This window comes from Mus musculus, chromosome 3 (genome assembly GCF_000001635.26).
Source record: "Mus musculus strain C57BL/6J chromosome 3, GRCm38.p6 C57BL/6J".
Taxonomy (NCBI): domain Eukaryota; kingdom Metazoa; phylum Chordata; class Mammalia; order Rodentia; family Muridae; genus Mus; species Mus musculus.
In genome coordinates, this window is record NC_000069.6 from 94950689 (window position 1) to 94963413 (window position 12725).

At 47.7% G+C, this 12725-nt stretch overlaps 1 protein-coding gene and 1 long non-coding RNA gene across 19 annotated transcripts in view; one reads left to right on the forward strand and one right to left on the reverse strand.

The window, feature by feature from the left end:
- Positions 1-10873, forward strand: Rfx5 (regulatory factor X, 5 (influences HLA class II expression)). Of its 13 annotated transcripts, none has more exons than XM_030252685.1 (10): positions 1-3863; positions 4327-4448; positions 4664-4697; positions 5058-5140; positions 5584-5703; positions 5799-5918; positions 6033-6114; positions 6409-6610; positions 7094-7197; positions 7562-10672. In XM_030252685.1, the coding sequence occupies exons 5-10, from the start codon at positions 5618-5620 to the stop codon at positions 8678-8680; spliced, it is 1713 nt and encodes a 570-aa protein (XP_030108545.1). In that variant the 5' UTR covers positions 1-3863; positions 4327-4448; positions 4664-4697; positions 5058-5140; positions 5584-5617; the 3' UTR covers positions 8681-10672. The 13 variants fall into 13 exon arrangements, with proteins under 13 accessions (XP_030108545.1, XP_006501762.1, XP_030108544.1 ...); XM_006501699.4 differs by having other exon boundaries at positions 1-3563; XM_030252684.1 differs by having other exon boundaries at positions 3353-3563; positions 4945-5140.
- Positions 8986-12725, reverse strand: part of B230398E01Rik — a 28784-nt gene continuing 25044 nt past the window's right edge. For all 6 annotated transcript variants that reach the window (XR_003954666.1, XR_003954665.1, XR_003954667.1 and 3 more), the window contains 2 exons: positions 9727-9832; positions 8986-9163 (listed from right to left, as the gene is read on the reverse strand). This is a non-coding gene — a long non-coding RNA (RIKEN cDNA B230398E01 gene). The remainder of the gene's footprint in view (positions 9164-9726; positions 9833-12725) is intronic.

Consider the following 12725-nt stretch of genomic DNA (forward strand, 5'->3'; position numbering starts at 1 on the left):
GGTATATGGTGATTATGAAGTCAAACCTGACTGGAGTGAAACCTTGTATTTGAAAAGAAAGAAAGAGACAAACAAAAATCACAGTTGTAAAAATTGTGTCACCAAAATTCTCTTGAGCTTAGGCCCTTAGGCCAATTGCCTTAACTTTCTATCTGATCTCTGGACTAATAAACTTCTCAAAATGTATCCACTAAGCTTAGTAAAATGTCTAGCCTCCACCTACCCCAAAACTAAGAATGCTGGAAGGCACAGAGAAAAACCAAAGAAATACATTCTATATATGACTAGAAAGCCTTCCTAGCACAGCCTCATCTCCCTGCTCCCCCAAATTCCACAATTCTTGGTTTCCCCAGTACCAACAGATGCTAGTAGTTGTGTTTAAAATGGGCCTGGAGTCTCAAGAAAACAATCACATGTTCTAGTGTCTCACAAAAATGACCATGTGTTCTAGGGTCTGAAGAAAACAACCACATGTTCTAGCTTGTTTATTGCTGCAGTGATAGAACACTCTGACCTAAGGCACCGGGAGAGGAAAAACATTTATTTCATCTTTCACTTCTAGGCAACTATCTATCACTGAGGGAAGTCAGGGCAGGTGCTCCTGTAACTGAGTTTTTTCAAATCCTAATTTTAATGATGGTTCTTAAATGCTTTAACCTTCCTTTTGGCTTACCACTCACCAGAGGTAGTGGAAGATAAAGAATGGAGGGTGGGGGTGGGGGCGGGAGTGGATCTGTTTAAAAAGGTTCTTAGGAGCAACTCCTGTCTGTGTCCTCTGGAAATCAGCAGTTCGGTTCACAGGTTAGGAGGCAGCCGCAGCTCAGTCCACTTGCAAACACTTCATGAATACACCAGCAATTCAATTTGGTAGAGCTGGGTGGCTCGACCAATTAGAGACAGTCAGGTCTCAGCCTTGGCTGGAGTCAGCAGGAGGAACCAGGAGGAACACCAGAAGAAGTTCTTGCCTGTGCTTCTCAGGGAAGCAAAGATCATTGAAGATGCAAAACCCATAAGCATTGTACAGCTAGTTTGTACCAGCAAGCCAAGCTCCGTCTCCATTACTCTCTGGAGTCCTATTTATGCCCTCCAAACATCACGTGTCCTCCCCGTGCCTTGCCTCAGCACTTGCATCCAATCAGCCTGAGCCCTCGGAGTCCAGACAAATGGAGCTCAAATGCACAATGTAAGGCGGACCAATACATGCATGTTGTTAGCAAAGAATCCTTCACCATGCGTCCTTTCACGTGCTTGCTTTAGCAGAACACCTCTCTCTTTCTCTTGTGTCTGCTTCAGTGAAATGTTTCTTCACGAGTTTTTCTTAGTCTTCACCTGTGTCCACTTCAAGAAAACACTCCACGTGTTTGCCCCAGCAAAACACCATCCAACACAACTGACTTCCCAAAGAACCCTTACGTTTCCACTTCAAGCTCCAGCAGGAGCAGAGGCAGGAACCACAGAGGAGAGGTGCTTCCTGGCTTACTCCCCTACCCAACTTTGGGTCCCTTCCTTATACAGCCCAGGCCTGCCAACCTAGAGGTCCTGTGCCTCGTTCTGCGTGGTCAGGAGGCTGCCTCAGGTCTTGGTTGGGTACCCTCAAGCAGCACAGTATTAGCAAAGTGTGACTTTTAGCACAGGAAATGACTTCAACTCAGAGAGCAACCTTGAGCAGATTATCTCTAGGAAAAGACTGACTGGAGGGGGTCTGTCCAATGGCATCTTTCTTTACAGATTCCTTTAAAGAGAACTTGTTTGAACTCATTACCTCTTCCAAAGGAAAGATTCATGTCCACTTCTCACGGTAGGGGAAATGGGGGTCTCAGTCCGGGTGTGGGGACAGACCACGAGCACCTCCATCTTCCCCCCTCCTTTACAGAAGCACACCAGTCAGAACTGGAAATATGACTTGGGTGTCACATCTCTGCTGTGACAAGACTGTTGACCCGGGGACCACGAACACTTGAGAGAGGTACAAAAGCTTGCCCGTGCATTTTTCATCACGATTTCAACAAATCTTAACAAAGAGGGTTAAGCACCTGAAGGGAAAAGTTATCACAGTACTAAATTCTTTTTTCCTCTACTTGACCAAAATTCCAGTGTTCACCACCAAGCAGGGAACTCCAGGAGTGTGCCCCCTAGGAAGGAGATGAAGTACACCCAGGAAACGGAAACATGAATAGGCAAAGGTGGGCAAGGAGAAAATACAGAGGAGGACTAGAGGCTCAACAGACAGGCTTTATTCTAGAGCATACCTGCAGAGGGGGTGGGGCCAAGTGTCTAAAGTGGAAGGACCATACCATTTCCTTTTGTGTCAGCAGTTGCTATGGGTAGCGAGACAGACAGGGTCAGGCAACCAATAAACATCTCCTGTGGTTTACCCAGGTAGGAGGGGTAGGGTGAGGAGAAATCTGGAAAATGAGTTGGCATTAGCTTTGGCTTAACTAGAACGGAGGCACTTTATAAAATGGCGATACCACGGCTAACAACAGAGAAAAAAACATTTTCTCTTAATGTGGTACAGCTGCTAAGGATTTGCAGATTCTTTGTGGAATGAGGGGAAGCCTGCAATCCTAGAGGCTGTTGGCCACAGGGATGGGTAAGCAAAGAGGGAAGGACGAATGGTTCAACTTGTGTTATTTTATTTTATTAAAGTTACAGGACTTTATAACGAATTTCCATCAGTAGACATCATTTTCTAGCAAAAATTTAAAAATATCACCTACTGATTATTTCGGACAGCTCTGACAACCAAAGGCAACAATCAAACATGGTAGCTATCTGTGGCCATTCCATTTTGTAAAGCTCCCCAATTTTGTTTAAACAGAGTTCCTGAAACCTAAGAAATTTGGTTCTCACAACCAAAGTAACTTGCTTTTATAGATTCGTGCTTTCCACGTCCTTATCGACGCCCCAGTAATAGAGTTGTTTGGCTTTTTTTTAATCAAACCTTCTTACATTTTTAACTCATCTTATTCCCCAGCTACAACTAGCCAATCACTTTCCTACCCTGTAACTCCTGTCTGTGGTTCTTGGATCCTAGACGGCATCTACGTAAATCTTCCCAAGTAAAGCCCGCGGTCGATCCCTTATCCTCTTCTCGCTGATTTTACAACGCACAGGATCAGAAAGCAAAAGACCAGATGCTCCAGAAGCAGCCAAGCGCCCGGGCTTTCATCCTGCGGTCCCTTTAAGAACAGAACCCTTTCCGGGCCCGCAGACCTAACCGACCCCAGTTTTAACCGAAACCAACCTGGACTTCCCCCTCTTGACTCAAATAAGACTAACTTTGGATTTTCCCTCCCCTCTCGACCAATCATATTCTGTTACCAGGCAGACTTTCACTGCCTTCGTCTTGGAGGCAGCAACGGCCAATCACAGAGCAGGCCGTGCGTGTATCCAGGCAGATCGCGGCTGGCATAACCATTCAGAAAAAGGAAAAATAAAAGCAACGCACGAGCCCGCCGGCTGGGCACCGTGGGGCTGGGCAGGAGCTGAGGTAGCCACAGGGTAGTTTCTCTTTCTCTCTCACCTATCTAATGTCCGTGCTGGAAGGCGACGGTTCCGAGGTAGGAGGGGCAACAGCACTCCGGAGCTAGCAGGACCAGCTCCTTGCCCCTGCGCACGTGCCCGAATCTGGGACCCTGTTCCCCGCAGGGTTTCCTGCGCCCAGCCCCCTGAGTTCGGAGACCTAGCCCAGCACCTGGGGTTGGGGTGGAGGGGCCCGAGGGGAGTGGGGACGCTTCGGAGTGGGATGTCGTGGGATGACGTAGGGTCCGCGCCGCGGCGAGGGGGGCAGCGGGGGAAGCCGTGGCGAGACTCAGTAATGAGAACTTGGGCCCAGTTTTTTTCAAACCTGGAAAGGCCGAGTATGTTTGTATCCCTTCCGACCTTCCAGGCAAAATCAATGGCGAGGAGTCTATTAGAGGATCGGAGAACTTTGACTTGTCGTTATAGGTGTTGAGGGGGGGCGGCTGGAGGGGCTTGGGGGGGGGGGGGCTGGAGGTGTTGCAGCACTGGGAGAAATTGTAAGATTTCTTTTAACGTGGACTTCTCCACCCCTATCCCTTCCCATAACAGTTTTCCAGATTTGGGAGACTTCAAAAGGTGGGACATATAGAATGGAGATGTCAGAGATCTCTTTGGGTATACAAGGGCCTGATAAAGTAACAGAATAATTCTAATTTTAGAGAAGGCAAGTGGTGTGGAAAACCACTGGAGGAAGCTTTGCTTCTGTTTGTATTTCTGGGTAGAGACAGGAGGACTGCCTTGGGGTCTCTAGGAGAAAGGAAGCTTGGTAGTAGTTAAATCCTCAGCGATCTCCTCTCTCAGCTGTAGCCCTCATGCTGGGATGGCAGAAGATAAACCTGATGCTAAGAGCCCCAAGACTGGGGCAAGGCCCCAAGGTGGTGCTGACGCTGGAGAACCTACCACCCTCCTCCAAAGGCTCCGAGGTACCATTTCGTAAGTAATTGTCTCTGTCTCCAAACCCTGTTCCAGACCCAGCTGTAGATCCTTGTTGCCCTGCACTCCTTCCTCAGGCAAGTGTTTCAGAGCAGGCAGGCTGAGGTCTGTGGTCCGTAGCTGTTTGGTCCTTTTTCTGTCTCTAGCAGTCAGACAAAGGGATGGGGAAACCTTGTGACCTCCAGCTTTCTCTTCTTCTCCACAGCAAGGCCGTGCAGAACAAAGTAGAGGGAATTCTGGTAAGCATGCTGGGAAGGGACAATACAGGTGCCATCGCTGAAGGGTAAGGGTGATGTTGATGTGAGAGAATAAAGGTTCATGGGGGAGAGGCGGTGCTGTCCACGTGTGAGGATCATACTTTATCCTTCTGTGACCTATGTAGGAGATGAAATCAGACCCAGCCCCTTGCCCTTTCTCCCGTTCTCTCCATGACAAGCCCATAAGGTTGCCAGCACAGTGAGCACCCAACCTCAAGTCATTTCTTAGGTCCCCTTTCATTCTGACAACCTGACATCGAGTCAGCTGGTATGGTCGAGCTCAGAAGATCATTCACTGGACCCGTGGCTTCATTTCTCCACCTCTGTTCCCTTCTGCCTCAGCAAGAAGTACAGAAATTCTCGGACAACGACAAGCTGTACCTCTACCTTCAGCTCCCATCGGGGCCCAGCGTTGGCGAGAAGAGGTACTTTGGTGGTAGTGTTTATATGTCACAGGTTCTGATTTTGAGTCTCACTGTATTGAGTCAAAAAGTAGGAGATGAGGACGAGGAGGCTGGAGGGATGGCTCAGGGGTTAAGCACACTGGCTGCCCTTGGCAGAGGACCCGGGTTGTGTTCCCAGTACCCACATGGTGGCTCACAACCATCCATAACTCTCAGTTTCTGGAAATCCGACACCACTCTCTGACCTCCGTGTCGTGCACATGCACATATGCAGGCACAACACTCATAACAAATGAGAATCTTTTTAAAAAAGTTATAAAGAAGAAGTAGGAGATGCATAGCTCAGAACCTTTATCAAGAAGTGAGGCCTTTGGCTCGATTTATCAGGGAAAGGTGGATCTGGGACAAACTGATTCGATCTGGCACCATCAAAGCCATGCTTGCCCCTTTGGCTTGTCTTACAGCTCAGAGCCAAGTCTGCTCAGCAATGAGGAGTATATGTATGCCTATAGGTGGATCCGCAACCACCTGGAAGAGCACATGGATACCTGCCTGCCAAAGCAGAGCGTCTATGATGCCTATCGGTGCGTACAGAAGGCACACCTTGCTGGAGTGTGCCCCTTGAATCCACCAGTTGCCCTCTCTGAATACCTTGTCACTCTCCCTTCTGCTCACTCAGAAAGTACTGCGAGAGCCTCGCCTGTTGCCGCCCGCTCAGCACAGCCAACTTCGGTAAAATCATCAGAGAGATCTTCCCTGACATCAAGGCCCGAAGACTCGGTGGCCGGGGCCAGTCCAAGTATCCTTGACCCAGAGATTAGGACTGGAGGACCTGGGCAGGAAAGGAACCATATACAAGCAGCCTGACCTGCCTACAGGGCTTAAATTTTGGCTGTTCCTTAACGTGGATCAGATATTGCTACAGTGGCATTCGAAGGAAGACCTTGGTATCCATGCCACCATTGCCTGGACTCGACTTGAAGGGATCTGAAAGTGTAAGTATGACCTTCCAATGCTCATTTTCCATTTCCAGGTAAAAGACAGAGGCTTTTAGGACTTGTTTTAACGGCTGGGAAAACCAGAGTCACTCAGACATTGCTTCTGAGGGCCCTTCTGCCTTCCCTGTGGGAGAAGCATGGGAGGAAGAGAATTGGAGTTTCTGAGTCTCAAATGGGTGGGACTGCAGGCTACTGCTGTCCTCAGCCTGGTCTCTGCTTTAGTCAGTAGTAGAGTCGAGAGACAAATACTTTAGTTCATAATCCGAATGAGCATGTTTCTCTCTACTCCAGCCAGAAATGGGCCCAGAAGTAAGCCCAGCACCTCGGGATGAACTGGTAGAAGCAGCCTGTGCCCTGACTTGTGACTGGGCAGAGCGGATCCTGAAGCGGTCCTTCAGTTCCATCGTCCAGGTCGCCCGCTACCTCCTGCAGCAGCATCTCATCTCTGCCCGGTCGGCACATGCTCATGTGCTTAAGGCCGGGGGGCTTGCTGGTGGGTGACCTGCTCTATTAGTTTTCTTTAGTTTTTCTTTCTGGAGATGTACACAGGGTCTCACTATGTTGCCCAGGATGGACTGTAACTCCTGGGCTCAAGCAGTCCTCCCACCTGAGCCTCCCAACACCACATGCTGAGTCCGTCTCGGCTCTCTAGGCCTTCCAGAATACAAGGGCAGACACACCTTGGATTGCTTTCTGTTCTTAGTGATCCTTTCTGTGTGGATGGACAGGTGTGCAGGCCAGAGGCTATCCACTACTGTCACTCCTCAGGATCCTCAGTGGGACCTGAGACTAGGATAGCAGGCCAGATCACCAGGGATTTCCCTGTCCTCAGCTCCCCAGTACCGGGATGATGATAGCCAAGCCACCACCGTGCCTGTTTTTTATCTGACAGTTAGACAGGTAAAAACCTCATGTCACACTCTTCCCTGGCTTCCTCCTTACCCTTGCTTTATTATCATTTCTGGTCCCTCTGCAGAAGAGGATGAAAGAGCCCCTCGAGAACGGTCATTATGTAAGTCCAAGAATGTCGTAGAAAGCCTGGAAGGGGGAGGCCCTAAGAAACCAGAGAGACCGGCCCAGGTAAGGCCGCTGGTGCCCAGGGCTTGGGGTCTTAATGGACCCTCCTGGCAGTGACCCTTCTACATCTTCACTTCTCCCTTTCTTCCTGTGCTCAGTCTTCTATTTTATTTTATTAGTTATTTTTAGATTTATTTTCCGTGTATGTACGTTTTGCCTGTGTGCATGTATGTGGACCATGTGTGCCTGGTGTCCAAGGGGAGAAGACTTTAGATCCCCTGGAACTAGAGTCATTATTGTAAGCCAGCTGCCATGTGGGTACTGGGATCCTCTGCAGGAACAACAAATTCTCCTAACCCTTGAGCCATTTCTCCAGCCTCTGAATTTATAGCCTTTATACCTTACTGTGGCTCTGTTTGCATTTTAGCCTCCTAAAGAGCAAGAAGCCCGAGCTGGGACAGACCTTCCAGGGCGTGCAGAACGGAAGAAGAGTGTAATTGACAGCTCGGTTCCAGCAGCCAGTAAGCCACAAGTTAATGCTCTTGTGGCCCGACTGCCTGTGCTGCTTCCAAGAGCACCACGATCACTTATCACACCCATTTCAGGCACTCTGAAAGTAGCTACGCTGCCTCTACCCACTAGGGTTGGAGGGCCCCAGACAGCTGTGCCCATCATCAACATGATCTTACCACCTGTTCCTACTTTGTCAGGGGCTGGGCCTGGGCCTGGGCCTGGCCTTGGGCCTAGGTTTGGGCCAGGGCCTGGGCTTGGGCCTGGGCCGGGGCCTGGTCTGGGGGCTGGTCTGGGGCCTGGGTTAGGGCCTGGGCTTGGAGCTGGACCAGGGCCCGGGCTTGGAGCTGGGCTTGGGGCTGGCCTAGGGCTTGGGCCTGGGCGAGTTCCACCTAGAGCACCCATTCTGCCTCGAGGTGCAGAGAACAGGGAGGTAGGCATAAGTAGTGATCCAAGACCTCATGACAAGGGTATCAAAAGGACAGCTGAAGTGCCTCTGAGTGAGGCCAGTGGGCAGGACCCACCAGTTAAAGAAATGAAGCACGAAACACAGGATACTACAGTAAGTGAAGCAAAAAGGAAGCGAGGACGCCCTCGAAAGAAGCCAGGAGGGAGTGGGGAAAGAAACGCTACTCCTGAGAAGTCTGCAGCTATTGTGAACTCTCCCCGATCCCCAAGGCTACTCTGGGAGACATGGGGCTCAAAAAGAGAAAACAACTTCATTGGGAGACCAGAAGGACCAGGGCCAGGGGGTGAGGCTGAGCGGGAAACAGTGCTTGTGCAAGGTCAGCAAGATGGTGCTGTTTCCAAAGGAGAAAGGAGCTTGAGTTCCCAGGAAGCCAAAGAAGCAGAAGATAAAATTCCTCCTGTCACTTCAAAAGTGAGTGTTATCAAGGGCAGAATTCAAAAAGAGGCTCTTCAGTTGGTAAAGGGAGAGGCTGATGCTGCAACACAGGGCAACAAAGGGTTAAAGGGTCGTGTACTTCAAAGTTCCCTAACCCCTGAGCATAAAGACCCCAAAGCAACACCCCCATGATAGACAGATAGGTCTGTGGGGGAAGAGTGGCTATGTTCATGTGAGCTCTGCCTGCTGCCTGGCAGAGGCCCTTCACTGAGCCTCCTTCTCATCCAGCTAGTCTTCCCCCACAGGGAACCCAGTGGCCTGGCTTGCTTTGTGCCTCGTGGCTGCTTCAGGCCTTTCTAGCTCAGTACCATGGCTTTAATACAAACAGCAAATCTGTAATGACTTCCCACCTATATCCCTGTGTTCTCCTAGGAGATAGGGTAAGTAGGTTAGGGATATTCTGGCTTCTAATCATAGGGAACTTAACTCAAAACTCATTAAAGATAAAAGCAGTTTATCAGCTGAAGTTGCAGAATCAAGAGGCAGTCCTGGCTGCAGGTGAGGCTTGATCTGATTGCACACTCTGTTCTTCTGCTTCACATAATGTAAAACCATCCTTAGTTTGGACCACTTCACAGCCACCAACACTCCCAGGCTTCTGTTTGACCGTTATATCTAAGCAGAAAGAAAGGGTATCTATCATTGTGCCAGGAATCCTAGCAAAAGCCCAAAGATTTACCATGATTAACCAGCCAAGGTCAGTTCCACCCTTGGCCAGCTAGTATGGCCAGGAAGATGTTTATGCAAATGTGTCTCTACACATCGTGGACCACCCTTGGGAAAGGGTGGAGTCCGCCGTCTCACAGTCCCAGGTTCCCCAGATGGAGGCTTGGGTGGAGGATGGAATTGTTGCTGGGGAGCAGCTAACGACCGCTGGGTGCGGTTTAGCTTGCTAGGCTGGGATGAGCTGGACTGCTGCCTGTCCCCTGAACCTTGCATCTCCCTCAGTGCAGCTCTAACTTTTATCTCATTGTAGCCTCGGAAGGACAGAGAAGGAAGCCATTCTCGTTAGTCTCTTCATTCTTACAGGACAGCTTTCGCACCTCTGTCTCCCAGAACAAGCTCCTTTTAGGGTCTGAATCTTAAACTTTCTCCGCAGCCGTGTTTCCTACCTCCCAACCTAGTGTCACCTTCTCAGAGGATATGAATGCCCCTCCCAAGCCATTTCATTACATTACCTTCATTCTGCAGCCACCAGATGTCATGCACTTGTCACATGTGTCAGGACCTAGCCAGGACTGTGGGCTTAGGCTGGATTAACAGATGCTGCGAGTCAGGGAGCACCTGCAGGAAGGATGCAGACGCTCCAGCTGTGTCCTTGGGAACAGCAGGAAACCAGCCCATATTAATCAAGGACCTACTCCGTCCTCCCCACAGGACAGCTTCTTGTCAGGGAATCTTGGTTTTATTCCCAAGAAATAGATTTTCTTTCAGGGAGATACCACCCATTTGTCCATTTATTTCCATGAGAACAGATTTTTTAAAAATTATAAGTAATCTTTGATATCTATAAAGAAATATGTACTATAAATTATGAAATGCAATGAATACCTATGACCCATCATTCAATTTATACATTGAAAGTAGTTTTTTCCCCCTTGCCCGGCCTCTTCCTAGAGGTAATCACTGTCTTTAATTTTTGGTTATTAATCATTTGTTTATATATATTGGCCATGTGTATATATATTCTTTAGGAATGTATAATTTTGTATTGCTTGTATTTTTAGCTTTAAAAAATGTTGTCCTGTGTTCCTTGAGGTTTGCTTTTTTGCACTTACCCATTGTTTCTCCGACTCCTCTGTTGTAATTGCTATGACTTGTTCCTCTGCATCTGTATAATACCCCATCAAGCAACTTAGCCACTCACCTACTGAGTAACACTTGGGCTGTCGGCAGGCTTCTGTTATTATACACAATGCTGCTATGAACATTCTTGTATATGAGTGCCTTTGTTTTTAGTAAGATTTCTAAAGAGGTTTCTAAGATGGTCCTTTTGGTCTGTGTACCCTCTGAGCTGGGGACTGTTGCCTCTTGTCTTACTTTATGGAAGAGTTTACATCACATAGAAATGAACTGTTCTTGAATGTTTGATAAAAACTCACCTATAAAGCCATCTGAGCCTTATGTTTCTTTGTGGACATAATTTTGTTTTGTTTTGTTTTCAAGACAGGGTCTGTTAGGTAGCTCTGCTGCCCTGGAACTCGCTATGTAGACCAGGCTGCCTCTGCCCCCCGACTGCTGAGACTAAAGGTATGCACCACTGTGTGCTCTTTGTAGGCATAATATTAACTACTGGTTCAAGTTACTTAATAACTATATATACTATTTGGGCTCCTGAGTCGTTTTTCCAGGTTAGTATGCATTTCATGTCCTTTCTCTTTCCTTTCTTTAAAGATAGAATCTCACTGGTTGTCCCTGTTTGGTCTGGAACTCACTGTGTAGATCAGGCTGGCCTCTGCCTCCAGAGTGCTGGGCTGAAGGCGTGTGCCATCAGCACCCCGTTCTTTCAAACACGAAGCTCATGTGTTCTTTTTCTTTTCATTTCCACTACTTACTCTGTCATCCTTCCCCTCCTGAGTCAACTCTACCAAAAAGTTTAGTTATGAATCTGCAGATGCTGCTACTGTGAGCTTTGTTGAGCCTCTGATTATTTCAATATCATAAAGCGTTCATATTGTTTCCTACTTTTGTAAAGGTCTGATTTTATGTTCCATATAGTTAGTATCTTTTTTTTTTTCTTTTTCTTTTTTTTTTTTTTTTTTTTTGGTTTTTCGAGACAGGGTTTCTCTGTGTAGTCCTGGCTGTCCTGGAACTCACTCTGTAGACCAGGCTGGCCTTGAACTCAGAAATCTGTCTGCCTCTGCCTCCCAAGTGCTGGGATCAAAGGCGTGTGCCACCACACCCGGCTCTTTTTTTTTTTTTTTTTTTTTTAAGACTAGTTTTGTTTTTTGAATCCCAGGCTTCCTCAACAACACTGAGTAGCTGAAGATCACTTTGAACTTTGGATCTGCCTGCCTCTACTTCCCAAGTGCTAAGATGACATGCCCACCGTGCCTCACTTAGGCAGTACTGGGACTGGATCCCAGGGATTCTGGCATGCTAGCTACATACACTGTCACTTTCTGTACGTGTGTACTTTATTTTGTTTTATTTTACTTTGTGCATTGGTGTAAGCATGTCAGATGCCCTGGAACTAGAGTTACAGGCAGTTGTGAACTGCCACATTGGTGCTGGAAATTGAACACCTGAGTCCTCTGGAAGAGCAGCCAGTTGTCTTAACCACCAAGCCATCTCTTCAGTCCACCCTGTCCCTTTTATAATCTAGAGCTCGTTATGACTACAGGATGTCTTTTTGTTTGGATTTGACTTGGTTTCTTTGTTGTTGTTTTGTTGCAGTAATTCTCCAACCCAAATATGCCCCAGCCGGCAATGAGAACACAATATGAATACAAGCTGTGTGCCTAGATTGGGCAGATCTACCCCATCCATGATCCATCCCTTTTATCTGCCCAATCACCAGCTCTAGCCTTTATTTTACAAATTAAGGTGAGGTAGAAGGTTTACCTGAGTGCTGACTCATTCCTTGTTCACAACCCCTCACAGGAGAATGGAATTAACATCAAGTTACAAATAGCCACAGAGCTATCTGCAACAATGTTTCTGTTTTTGTTTTTTTAAAGAGGACTCTAGGCAGTCTTCCATCATCAGCTTCCTGAGTGCTGAAATTATAGGTGAGACCCATTATACCTGGCTTCAGGCTTCCTTCTGCATTATAAACCTCCACCCCTAGCTGGGGCCAAGGGTCATGTGGTAGGCAAGCATTCAAAGCTCTCAGGAACAGACTCAGGGGTTTTTTTTGTTTTGTTTTGTTTTGTTTTGGGGGGGGGGGAGTTGTTTTGAGATGTGTATGGTATATATCTCAGGATGACCTAGGAAGTCACTGTAGTCCAGACCAGCCACTAACTTGTGTCCTCCTTCCTTAGCTTCAAAAGTGATGGGATTATATGACTATGTCACATATCCAACTGTTTCAAAACTCCACTTTCCACAATCTATGAGGTTTTCTATGCCATACAATGTTTTCACTATTAATTTTTAAAACATTCAAATTAATTTCATGAATGTGTGTGTGTTGCACATACCTATAAAGAGCTGAGCTTGACCTAGACATCTTCCT

Coding starts and splice junctions, on each gene's coding strand:
- Rfx5 (XM_017319651.2), top strand. CDS start 4,346: ATGGCAGAAGATAAACCTGATGCTAAGAGCCCCAAGACTGGGGCAAGG. Junction 6,611..7,093: donor TAAGGCCGGGGGGCTTGCTG/GTGGGTGACCTG, acceptor GTCCCTCTGCAG/AAGAGGATGAAAGAGCCCCT. Junction 7,198..7,561: donor AACCAGAGAGACCGGCCCAG/GTAAGGCCGCTG, acceptor TTTGCATTTTAG/CCTCCTAAAGAGCAAGAAGC.